We start from the raw sequence: 12140 nt of genomic DNA on the forward strand, positions 1-12140 counted from the left end.
AGCGATTCTCTTACCTCAGCCTCCCAAGTAGCTTGGACTACAGCCTCCCGCAACAACACTCGGCTATGTTTTGATTGTAGTTGTCATTGTTGTTTGGCAGGCCCAGGCTGGATTCAAACCCGCCAGATCTGGTATATTTGGCTGACACCCTAGCCACTGAACTACAGGCACGGAGCCACTCCTAGGATTTAATTCCAGCTCTTACATAGATGATCTTGGGCAACTTAAACTCAGTTTCTTCTAAAAAATGGGGCTAATCATCATACCTGCTTCATTAAATGAGTTAATATACATAGAGCAGTTAGAACAATGCCTGACACCATAGGAAGCACAATATAAGCATATACTGCTATTATTAGAGACAGAGTCTCACTATGTCACCCTGGGTAGACTGCTATGGAGTCACTGCTCACAGCAACCTCAAACTCTTGGGCTTAAGCGATTCTGTTGCCTCAGCCTCCCAAGTAGCTGGGACTACAGGCTCCTGCACAATGCTTGGCTATTTTTGTTATTGTTGTTGTAGTTGTCATTGTTGTTTAGCAGGCCTGGGCCTGTTTGAATGGCCAGCCCCAGTGTATGTGGCTGGTGCCCTAACCGCTGAGCTACAAGTGCTGAGCCAGTATATACTGCTATTGTTATTTAGAACTGACATCTAGGACCCAGGATCTGTGGGATATCTCTTGCTGCTCAAAGCTGGGCCTGCTGACCAAACAATGGTATGTATCACCAGGGAGCTTGTTAAAAATGCAGACTCACTCAGCGCTGGATGCACGATTCTGAAGCTGCCTTTAACAAGGGTCGAGGGTGAATGGGGTGCACAGTAGTTTGCGAAGCACACCTGAGGCCACGCCCAGAACCTAGGTAGAGATTGGGAGATTTTAGGAAGGAGGCCAGCAAGGCTTAGGTTCCCCAAGGCCTGGAAATCCCTCAGCTGCTTTCTAGCAGGGCATTTCACGTGGAAACGCTGCCGCCCTTCAAGCCAGGGTCCCTACACGTCAGTGTGTTGGGACAGCCTGGTGCCAGGGACCAGGGTGGGGGCGCGGTGGCTGAGGCCGCAAGGTCGAGCGGCGGTTTGCCGGAGTACCAGGAGCTCAGGAGGCGGTCCACCTGCTCCCGGCTGGAGATGGCGCGCAGGTGGACCTTCCCGCGTTCACTGTCCAGGTCCTCGGGGGGCTCCGCGGTGTCCCTGCGCAGCCCGCGCGCCCGCAGCTCGCTCTGCATGCTGGCGAAGAAGTGCAGCACGCAGCGGTGCGCGAAGTCCCGCGCGTGCTCGCAGCACGTCTCATCGAAGAGCTTCTGTTCCAGGTCCACGTAGTTGCTCCAGTACCTGCGCTGCAGGAAGACTGTCTGGTCGAAGCAGGGCCTCAGGCAGCGGGCCAGGAAGGCAGCCACGATGAGCAGCAGGGTGATGCTCCAGCCGATGGCCTGGACGTGGGGAGGCGCGAGGTGGGGTGTGGGTGGGGTGCAGGGACCTGCCGCGAAGGTGTTCCAGGGCCCCTCTCTTTCTTCTCCTTCAGTTCTTCCTCACACACCTTCCCATTCAGGCATCCTTCCTACCAACCATCCTCCATTCATCTGTTTTTCCTTCCATTCATTCTCTCATCTTGGCGTCCATCCACCCAACCATCCAATCTTCCCTCCTCTGATCTGACTATATATCCATCATCTTCCCACCCAGCCGTCCTCCGGCCATCCTTCCATCTGTCCATTGTCCATTCTCTTGGCCATCCGTCTGTCCTCCCACCCTTCATGCTCCCACACTCTCATCCTTCCTTCCGTGTACCCACCATGCACTCGTCAACCAGCCCCTCATCTTTGTATCAGTCCTTCCTCTTCCTCCTGTGTGTCCATCTTCCCATATGGGCGCCCATCCCTGCTATGGTTTGTGGGAGGCACTGCGCTGGGCACTATCCCACAGAAGAGACAGACAATTAAATAGACAGTGACTGACTACATGTCATAATGAGAACTGTGAATTCCTGTGTAACAGGAATTCTGAGGAGGGACACCCAAGCTGCACATGAGGGCTCAGGAAAAGGAGGACCTGAAGGGTAAGTGGCACAGTTCATTCAGAATATGAGCAGGGAAACAGAGTTCCAGGCCAGGAGTGAGGAAGCAATTCTCTAAGGCCGGCAGACTCCTCTCCCCTGCCAAAGCTATAGTCTCTTCAAAGCTAGCTTACGACCTGGACAGCTATATGGCCCTGGATCACGAAGTTACTCCTTAAACCATAAAGACGCATTTGAATCCCTGTCATTTGTAGATGTGATTCCCACAATTTATAAAGCCTTCTCACTTGGCCCCTCATGGAATACTCCCATCCCCACCAAAGATAAGGTGACTCCTTCATACACGAGAAGCAGAAAACCAAACACTTCATGTGACTGGAAACTTACCCTGGTCTGACTGCAAATTCCATGCTTTTTCCACTCAGCTAGGGAGAGCCCAGAGTACTGAAGCCTGCAGAGACTATCACTGTGGGGAAACCAACCCCCCCCTTATTTTGCAGGAGAAACTGAGGCCCACAGGGGCAATGCCCCAGCCAAGGTCACAGTCTGCACCAGAATCAAGTGCAACCTGAGCACTGATCCTCTCTCCACTGCATCATGGATCTGTATTTGTCCTGAGAGTCTCCAGAGGGCAGGGTTGTGTCCCTGTTATCTACAGCTCTAGTGGTGCTCTATGGGTAGTGGATTTCATGCATAATTTTTGGTGGGCACAGCCCAGCACTGGGGCTCTGGGGGAGGTGGTGGTGGAATCCAGAGTCTGGGCTGGGGACTGTCCCCAGGATAATGGAGTTGGTGCCCTGTGGGGAGCCAGGCATTCAGAGAAGATCTGCATTGTAGGAGTATATGGGATGGTGGCAAGACAGAGGAGTATATCCCCAGCCCTCTCCTGCCATCCAGCCTCCTGAGGAAGGGCCTAGATGACTTCTGGGAGGGTCTGGGCACCTAGGCTGTGACCTGGGGTGAGTCAGTGTCGAAGGCCTCGTATTGTCTCCTCAGGAGCCAGCTGCTTTTTGGTTGTGTCTCCAGTAGACAGGAGAAGCCTCAGGAATCATTTCTACCTCCTTACCACCCCACCCCATCCCAGGACCAATGCAGGATATTTGTGAGGGTGCCAGGGCAAGGGGAGGCCCACCCCAATTACCTGTGACAGGCACTGCAGGTAGCGAGACACAGCTTTCCGAGCAGAACTGTCCCTGACCAGCTCATCTTCCTTGCAGGGCACCTTGGCCAGGAAGAGCTGTACCTGGCTGGAGGTCATATTGGCAAAGTCCAGAAATTTCTCAGGGTCTACAAAACTGCTGAAGGCACACACAAAACACTTCCCATCAAGGAGGGCTAGCAGGATCCAGACCAGCGGGGCAGCCAGCGCCCTCTGCAGCACAGAGAGGCACATATACCTGGGAGCAGAGGAAAGAGAGATCACAAAGGGATGCTGGGATTCAGCTGCAGCAGGAAGGCTACAGGGGAGGTGTAAGGATGGACTTCCCAGGAGCGTTATGTCAAGCTGTAGCTTCCAGTGCAGAAGGCAGTGAGGAAAGAGGATGGGGGCCGCTGGCCATCCCAGGACTGGAATACCAAGGAGCTGATATTCCTTTTGCTCTAGGCCTTGTAGTAGACACTGCCGGTGCCCTGCCCATGCCAGAGGCAGCTGTGGCTTTGGTGGACAGTTCTATTCATGTGGAGGGTCTGAGGGCCTCCTGCCTCAAGCCCCTGCCTTGTTCTGCTTTGGAGGGTTCTCTGCTCCTGAGAGGGGTAGGCTGAAAACTGAAAAGTTAACCCCCAAATCAACTTTCAGCCCAAGCCCAAGATGGATGGGCCTGGTGGGTAAATACCAGCTTCTTAGACCCTCAGTGGATCAATTCTTAGATGTGTTCTACACACCCTCTCAGAGGGCCCAGTTGCCCAGAGCCTGCTTTTGGGAGGAGCCTAAACTAAGACAGCCCTTCCCATTAACTTCCCTAAAGGCCATACCTCAAACATTGCCCCCTGCCCTGGCATCCCAGAAACCCAGCCTCTGACTGGCCTCAGGTGCCTTTCCTGCCCCTCGCTGCCCCTCTAGTGACCCGGGCTGGGTGTTGGTCGCAGAATGGGAGCCCAGGGGAGCTGCGTACACTGGACCCCAGAGGAAAAGGCATAAGAGCTCGCCAGGGCATAAGCCCCACCCTGCCTGGCTGAATCACGGGAGGGTGTAATCCCTGAGAACTGGAAACAGGCTGCCTGTGCACAGGATGAGGATGTTGATTCTAACCTGGATTGTACAGGAAATGGTGTGCACGCAGCAGGGCCTACCCAGTGGCAAATTATAAATATGCTGTAGGCATGGTGGCCCCAGTGTTTTCTTTGGAGTGTCCTTGTGATACAGTCACATTAGATTTGACTGAGATGACCACATCTGTCCATATCAGAGAATAAGAGAGAGGAGGAAATGGTGAGTGACCTAACACCCACCATGGCACTCCTGCTACGGCTCACATTTAGCTGTTTTCTCCCAAACATCAAGGGCAGGTGCTCCAGTGTGGGCTGTGGAGCTGGCCCATGTTTGAACCTGAGTGGTACCAATACCCAGCTGAGGAAGATTGGTCGAGATGCTTAACTTCTCTGTGCTTCAGGTTACTCATCCTTAAAAATGGGCCTGGCGGGGCAGTGCCTGTGGCTCAGTGAGTAGGGCGCCGGCCCCATATACCGAGGGTGGTGGGTTCAAACCTAGCCCCGGCCAAACTGCAACCAAAAAATAGCCGGGCATTATGGCGGGCGCCTGTAGTCCCAGGTGCTCGGGAGGCTGAGGCAAGAGAATCACATAAGCCCAAGAGCTGGAAGTTGCTGTGAGCCGTGTGACGCCATGGCACTCTACCGAGGGCAGTAAAGTGAGACTCTGTCTCTACAAAAAAAAAAGAAAGAAATGGGCCTGGCAACGGCAATGGAGCAGATTCAGGAACCAGGTGAGAATTCAGAGAGGCCGCATACTCAGAGCACTTAGCACGGAGCTTGGCCCTGGTCTGGTGTGCAGTCAGCCAGGGCGCATGGTGAATGGCTGTGTTCCACAAGTGAGGCCTTTGCTCTCGGGGAGCTCAGAGAGAGGGGATGCAGCCTTTAAGCAAATCATTGCCTCTTGCTACATGAGTAAAACTGCTGTGCATGTCACGGGATGTCCTTTCTGTGTGGTGAGTGATGATCCATGGCTAGGATGACAGATGTGGTGCTGGGGCTCAAAAAATGGTACTGCAGGAGGAAGGCTTCAGAAGAAAGTTTTTCTCTGACCTTCTCTTACCCTCTTGTCTCTGGCCCCTCGTTCTTCCCCAAGGCTAGCCATGGAACTAGAGTAGAAACCAGAACCCCTTTTCCTTTTCCCCAAAGATAGCCATATGACCCAAAAATATTACTCTAACATTCTCCCTGCCTTTCTGTCTGAAAACTGGCTATAAAATTATCTGGGCTTGGCCTGGTGGCTCACGCCCGTAATCCTAGCACTCTGTGAGGCCAAGGCGGGTGAGTTGCCTGAGCTCACAGGTTCGAGACCAGCCTGAGCCAGAGTGAGACTTCATCTCTAAAAATAGCTGGGCATTTGGGGGGAGCGGGCCTGTAGTCCCAGCTACTCCAGAGGTTGAGGCAAGAGAGCCACTTGAGTTTGAGGTTGCTGTGAGCTATGATGCCATGACACTGTACCAAGGGTGACAAAGTTAGACTCTGTTTAAGAAAAAAAAAAAAAAAGAAAGGAAAGAAATGATCTGACCTACCTTCTGTGACTGTAGGTCATAAGAGCCCCATTCCAGGGAGGGTCCTGCCCCAAACCCAGAAGGAAGGAATGCTGCACAGAGAGGCCAAGGACAATCCAGACAGCCGTGCTGGGTTTCCCCTCAGCTGTCAGCATTAGCTCATACCCTTTTGTTCAATCATATTTCTATGCAGCTGTCCATACTTTGTTAAGACTAAGCATAAAAACGGTGCCACACCTGTAATCCTAGCATTCTGGGAGAATGAGGTGGAAGGATAGCTTGAGCTCAGGAGTTCGAGACCAGTCTGAGCAAGAGTGGTCTTGCTTAGGAGTCTCTACTAAAAATAGAAAAAGTAGCCAGGTGTTGTGGTGGGCGTCTGGAGTTCCAGCTACCAGGGAGGCTAAGGCAGGAGGATCACTTGAACCCAGGAGTTTGAGGTTGCTTCGAGCTAAGCTGACACCAGGGCACTCTAGCCTGGACAACAGAGTGAGACTCTGTTTCAAAAAATTAATTAATTAATTAAAAAAATAGACAGTGTCTCCTGTATCTTTGGACATTCATTCTGAACGCTCCCATGTCATGTGAAACTATGATCAAATAATTTGTATACCTTTTCTCCTATTAATCTGCCTTAATCTGTTGATTTTCAGTGAACCTTCAGAGGCCACAGAACTTTTCCCTTCCTTCTTATGGTGGCCTGGGTAATTCTGTATCATTCTCATATTTACAGGACTGACCACAGAAAGGTGGCAAATGATAGGAATAGAAATACTTGCATCCAAAGTGGAAATTGGCAAATAGGTCTCTGTGAGCTGCTGATTCCTATTTGAGGAAAGATGAGCGGGCATGCCTGCTAGAGCCTATGGGGTGGGGGAGTCCCCCACCAGGTCCACAGGGGATGGGTGGGCTTTGGGAGGGCACCTGGTGCCTATGAAGTGGGGGTAACCCTTCATAATGTCCACAAGGGTGGTTAGGCTTTGGGGGTGCAACCAGCAGTGGCTGTGGGATGGGGGGAGCCCCCCACAATGCTCACAGTGGGTGGTTAGGCTGTAAGGGGTGTACCCGGCAGTGCCTACAGGGGAACCCCCTATTATATCCACTGTGGGTGGTTGGCTTTGGGGCTGCAGCTGGCAGTGCCTGTGGGGTCCCTGAGTGGTGTGGGACTACACCTGATTATGCCTGGGTCCTTCCTCCGGTGCCCCGAGGGCCGGCGCCACTCCTCCATCATCACCACAGACTGCCGGTTGGCAAGGAGGCCGCAGAGGAACAGGGTGAGCGGGGGCATGAGCAGCAGGCCCAGGCCATAGAGGGCATTGTAGTGCGCCAGGCAGGGGCAGTTGAAGTCGAAGGAGGAGTACAGCTTGACGGTGACCGCGGCCAGCAGCAAGCAGATGCCATTCATCACCGACTCCGAGCTTGACTGGAAGTGCTGGAAGAGCATACGGAATCGATCCATGGCTCCGGCGTAGGTGGGTGGACAGCTGTGGGGCAAGGGCTGTGAGCACTGGGGACGAGCCTGGGCTCTGCAGAAGATTCTCTCTCCTCCTCCAGTGGCCTGAGGAGACAAAGAGGAAGCAGCATCCAGCCCAGCCCACCCTACTGGGGTCTGGCCAAGGACTGACAGCAGAGGCAGGCTCTCTCCACCAGGCTCCCCTGCCCAGCCTGATTGTTCCTTGTGCCACTCCCCTCCCCCTCTGGGGTGTGAGTCATCTCCATGCCCAGCCAGCTCAAAGCATCTCTAAGCAAATGGGCCCTGCCCTGTCACTCCACCCCCACACCCCCATGCCCTTCTTCCTCTCTTAGGGCTTGGGGCTTAGGCCAGACAGCTGGTGGGGCTTCCTGCTGGGGATAGGCAAATTCTGGGTGTGGTGAGGCAAAGATGCTGACAGAGCCAAGTATATTTTCCCAACTTGGTCAAAAACATGACTCTACTCAGCTGAGCCCAGGGAGATTTCATATTGGCTCTCATATCCTTGCCTGAAGGCTTTCTGGAGAAGAGACCTGGGGTTGAGGTGTCTGGAGATGAGGCTGGAGAAGGCAGGGGAGGCTGCAATTCTCTCCTGCATCTCTGCTGCTGCCCTCCGGGCCTGGCTTCCACCTGACCCAGGTCTGCCTAAACCACCTACCTCACTCCTCTGCTCAGCATGACTGGGGCTCACATGGCCACCTCAGCTTGGCACTCAAGGTCCTCCTAACTGCACCTAGACATGTCTTCCTGCCTCCACACCTTTGCTAACATCATTCTCCCCACCGAAAAACCCTAACCTTCCCTCCTCGCTGCTGTCCAAGAGGCAGCTCAAATGCAGCTCCTCCACCAAGCCATGCAGTGACCTCAGCTCGGCAGTGTCCCTACCCCACAGGCTGCCTCAGCCTGTCCCAAGTGTGAGGGGTGGATTTCCCAGTGAGGTAGTACGTGGCAAGGACAGTAACCCAGCATTTAGTTTGGCGCTAAAGCATATAGTAAGTGACAGCAAATGTTTGTTCTTCACGGTGTTTTTTTTCCTAAGCCTACAGCACCTGGTAGTCCTGGGCAGCCTCCCATCCAAGTGCTAACCAAGCCCAACCCTGTGCTCTTCACAGTGTGGATGCTTGGACCCCCCTACACTTATTTTATTTATTTATTTTTTATAGACAAGGTCTTTCTTTGCTGTCCAACCTGGAGTATAGTGAGTGACTGTTACTACTGTGTGTATTATGAGTAGCTTCTCCCTTTCTCTTTTATCTTCAGAGGAAGGCACTGGATGCGCGTCCCACTTCTCTCTCAGGACTGGGAAGCTATTGATCCGTGTGTGTAGCAGCACAGCAGTGCCCTCTCTGTCTGTGTCTCTGAGTGGCTTGATTTTCTGCTTCCCTGAGCACAAGAGGCCTTTGTGGGATCCTGGCAGCCCTGGGGAGAGCAACGTGGCCCTTCTGTGGGCCTCACTCAGGTGACTCTACAGAGCCACGTGGCCCCTAAGGGACTGCAGACAGGACGAAAATGAAATGAGGACTATCTAGCAAATGGCCTTGGAACAACCAGCTGATCATTTGGGAACAACTTAAACTGAATCTCTACCTCATTCTTTATACCAAAGTAAATTCCGCACGGTTCAAAGATTTAAACATAAAAATTAAAACTAAAATCATAAAAATTATTCAAGAAAATGTAGGTGAACTTATTCAAAACCAGAGGCCAGGGAAAGGCCTTACAGACTAGAGCACAGAATTGAGTAACTGTGGAGGAGCTGACGGATAAAGTAGGCCTCATAAAAACTAGAAACTTCTGTGGGCAAAAATACCAATAAGCAAAATAAACATAACAAACTGCAAAAAGGTATTTACCACACATGTGCCACACAAAGGCATATTTTCCTTAATTTGCAGAAGGCGCATATAAATTGATACAAAAGGTGAACGATCCTATAGAAAAGTGGATAAAGGATGTAAACAGGTTACTCACAAGAAAAGAAAGACAAATGTCTAAACACCCTGCAAAGATTCTAATTCTCATTCATAATTAAAAAGGAAATTAAAACCCAGGTGCCCTTTGAAACTTGCCAAGTTTTTAGAAACTAGAACATTGGTAATACTCAAATTGGTGAGGCTTAGAGAAACAGTCACTTTCATACACCAAAGGTTGGAGTACAAATGTATAGGGTTTTTTTGCAGGACAATTTGGCAATATATTTAAAGCAAAAATTTAAATACACATGCCTTTCGACTAGTAATTACATAGCTCAAAATTTGCCCCATAGATAGATATGCCAAAGTAGCCAAGATACACAAGGAAGAATGTTCCTTACAGCTTTGTTTTAATGGCAACAAAACTGGAAACAACCTAAATTTCATCAGCCAGGGACTGTTTAAATAAAATATGGCATAGCCATAAAATGAAATCTTGGTGGCCATTAAAAGAGTGAAGTAAATGTATGTGTGTATTCGTATGAAAAGACCTCTAAGAGACTCTGATAAGCTAAAAAAGCAATTTAGCATACTACTGAGCAGAGTATCATCCCTCTAAGTAAAAAGGATATATTAAATAATATATACCTATGCCAAAACTTTGGTATTATACATTCTCTTTTTGCTAGAAATATACAGAAGAAAAATGAACAGTTATTATCATCGAGTGGTCAGAAGGGGAGACTTCTACTTTCTTTCCATTTTACAGCTTTCTGTGCTGTTCAACTTTTTTAACAGTATGGATATATGACTTATTTTTAAAAAGATTAATAGAGGTTATCTGGGCAGTGAGTTTATGGATTTTTAAACATGTTTCCACATGTAAGTAGATAAATGTCATTTTTTAAAAATAGGATTTAAGGCTCAGCACCTGTAGCTCAGCGGCTAGGGCGCTATACACCAGAGCTGGTGGGTTCGAACCCAGCCCAGGCCTGCCGAACAACGACATCTGCAACCAAAAAACGCGGGGTGTTGTGGCGGCCGGTAGTCCCAGCTACTTGGGAGACTGAGGCAAGAGAATCGCTTAAACCCAAGAGTTTGAGGTTGCTGTGAGCTGTGACACCACAGCACTCTACTGAGGGCAACCTAGTGAGACTCTGTCTCAAAAAAAAAAAAAAATAGGATTTGAAATATTATGATTGATGCAAAACAAAATAATCAGGTTCCAAGCCTAACATTCTTCCTTACTTAAATGTTTGCATTTCACCCTACTGGACAGAACATGTAACAGTTTCCCTGGTTCATAATATATTTTTTACTCTTGCTTTTCTAGTAAGAAGAGAAAAATAAGCCAGGATTTTATAAAATTGTTTTCTTCTCTCTCTCTCTTAACATGACGGAGAAGCCATAAAGGTAGATTTCCTGATCAAACTGAAATGAAGTTGTTTGCAGACCCTGCAATGGTGGCCTCAGAGAGGCAAAAACATGTGGGTTACTATGGGGAGAAACGGGCACCCAGGTAGGTTTTCTGAATTCCACTTGTACTGTACACCCACACACAGTCAAAGTGACTTCAGGTCCTCCCTCTCCCCGCTTGCCTTTGTTTATACACTCATGAGACGAAGTGATTTCTGAGATGGCTCAGCATGGTTGAATACAGGAAGAAGGTGTTTGTGGGCAAAGCCTGGCCTGGGAGTGGGGAGTCCCAACGCGGAGGGGTATCTGTGCACGCAGAGGACAGGCTGGGGAGCTCCCGGCTGTTGATGGATCACACTCCTTCAAGCTCCGGCTTCAGACACAGTCAGAGGAGCATCTCAGTGTGAGCAGGAGTGAGGACTGTGATTTGGCTGCACTGGAGGAGCGTCTACTCAGTCCTGGGAATTTCGGGGCATGGGGCTGGCCTTCTTTGGTCCAGTCACCATGATGTCAGGGAGGGCTCCTCTGCTGCTGGGAGATCCCATCTCAGGATGAAAGAAAATACCCACAGTCATGTAAACATGCTCAGAGGGTGCCTTCTCAGTGGCTCAAGAGTACGGCTAGCTTCTTCAATGACCTGTTTTCTTTGCTTTGAAGTTACTAATGGAAGCTATAAGGGTACACATTTCCCCCTGAAAAAGCTCTTTTCATTTTGAAAGACGAAAAGAGCAACCTGTAAACGTTTTAAAAAGTTTTGATTGGCTTGAGGTCTTCCCCAACAAGGTTTGCCAGAGACAAAGGAGTCTAGTAGAGCTCTAGCGCTACCTAGTGGTGGCTGGACCCAGAAATGGAGAGGGGGAGGGCAGGGGAGGGCGGGGGAGGGCAGGGGAGGGAGGGATGGAGGCACATAGGGCTGCTCTCTCTGCCCAGAGAAAACTTTCCACGAGTCTCTATTGCTCGGAAGAGAGCTCCCCTTGGCAGGGGCGGGGGTTACCTTTGATGTACCTCTGGGACCCCCCTGGGGAAAGGCTGGTAGAAGCGAGATGTCACACTGCCCGCAGCAATTGGAGAAATGTCCGTTTCCTATTCTAGGTCTAGGGATGAGGGACACCAGGTGTGATTTAAGGCTACTGGCTTAGGAGAGAGGTGCCTCCTGACTCCTATTTGTCTTTCTAGTTTTGCCATGAAGGAGTTTTTACGTTTTTATGTAGTCACATTTCTCATAGTTTTCCTTTATGATTGTCTAGTCTTTGCAACATTTTTGGAGAGGCTTTCCTGCCAGGGAAAGCCATTATCTATGAGAGGAAAAGGGATGCTGAGGTATTGCAACCCATTTCAGCATCTTTCTTTGATTGTAGTTTTATTTTAAAGTTATTTTCTGTTCATTAGCAGCTGTTTGCTCCCTGGCTAACTTTCAGAGAGCTGAGCTGAAGCCATGAAGGAGTCCTGAGCGTTGCTCAAGCAGGAAGGGGCTGGTGCAGGAACTCAGAGAGGTGACCTCCCCCTGCAACAGGTGTCTCTCTCAGGCTGGGGACTTGAAGGAATCCCATCCTGGCCCGAGTACAATATCACAGGGATCTGGACTCAGACCATCCTCAGGCTATACCTCAGTGCTTCACCC

General features: G+C 50.3%; 1 protein-coding gene across 1 annotated transcript; it reads right to left on the minus strand.

The window, feature by feature from the left end:
• Window positions 1-988: 988 nt before the first annotated feature.
• On the minus strand, window positions 989-7253 carry CALHM3 (calcium homeostasis modulator 3). Its single transcript, XM_053583150.1, is given in 4 exon segments — window positions 989-1056; window positions 1059-1425; window positions 3151-3406; window positions 6892-7253. Coding segments are annotated over 4 exon segments (978 nt in total). The 5' UTR covers window positions 7179-7253.
• Window positions 7254-12140: the final 4887 nt, after the last annotated feature.

This window comes from Nycticebus coucang, chromosome 3, assembly GCF_027406575.1.
Source record: "Nycticebus coucang isolate mNycCou1 chromosome 3, mNycCou1.pri, whole genome shotgun sequence".
NCBI classification, from domain to species: domain Eukaryota; kingdom Metazoa; phylum Chordata; class Mammalia; order Primates; family Lorisidae; genus Nycticebus; species Nycticebus coucang.